General features: G+C 55.8%; 1 protein-coding gene across 1 annotated transcript; it reads left to right on the forward strand.

Annotated features, from left to right (window-relative positions):
- Positions 1-116: 116 nt before the first annotated feature.
- Positions 117-342, forward strand: LOC103915133 (putative protein TPRXL; the record flags this gene model as incomplete). Its single annotated transcript, XM_009321933.1, has 1 exon — positions 117-342. A coding segment is annotated over one exon (226 nt), but the record flags the coding sequence as incomplete, so codon positions are not given.
- Between the last annotated feature and the right edge of the window lie 77 nt (positions 343-419).

Consider the following 419-nt stretch of genomic DNA (forward strand, 5'->3'; position numbering starts at 1 on the left):
ATCCTCAGCCCCGCCATCCTCACCCTCACCATCCTCATCCTTACGATCCTCAGCTTCATCCTCCTCATCCTCACCGTCCTTGGTACCCTCAGCCCCACCACCCTCCTCTTCACCAGCCTCAGCCTCATCGTTCTCATTCTTACCATCATCTTCATCCTTATCCTCACCATCCTCACCGTCGTCCTCCTTACTCTCACCATCTTCCTCATCGTCACCTTCACCATCCTCATCCTCCCCATCCTTGACATCATCAGCCTCGCCATTCTCACCATCCGCCTCTTCATCACCCTCACCGTCCCCATCCTCATCCTCACCGTCCCCAACCTCCGAATCCTCGTTCTCGTCCTTACCATCTTCATCATCGTCGTCATCCTCACCAGCCTCATCGTCCTCACCAGCCTCATCCTCACCACCTCCTC

The sequence above is a fragment of the Pygoscelis adeliae genome, unplaced genomic scaffold, assembly GCF_000699105.1.
Source record: "Pygoscelis adeliae isolate BGI_AS28 unplaced genomic scaffold, ASM69910v1 C10133375, whole genome shotgun sequence".
NCBI lineage: Eukaryota > Metazoa > Chordata > Aves > Sphenisciformes > Spheniscidae > Pygoscelis > Pygoscelis adeliae.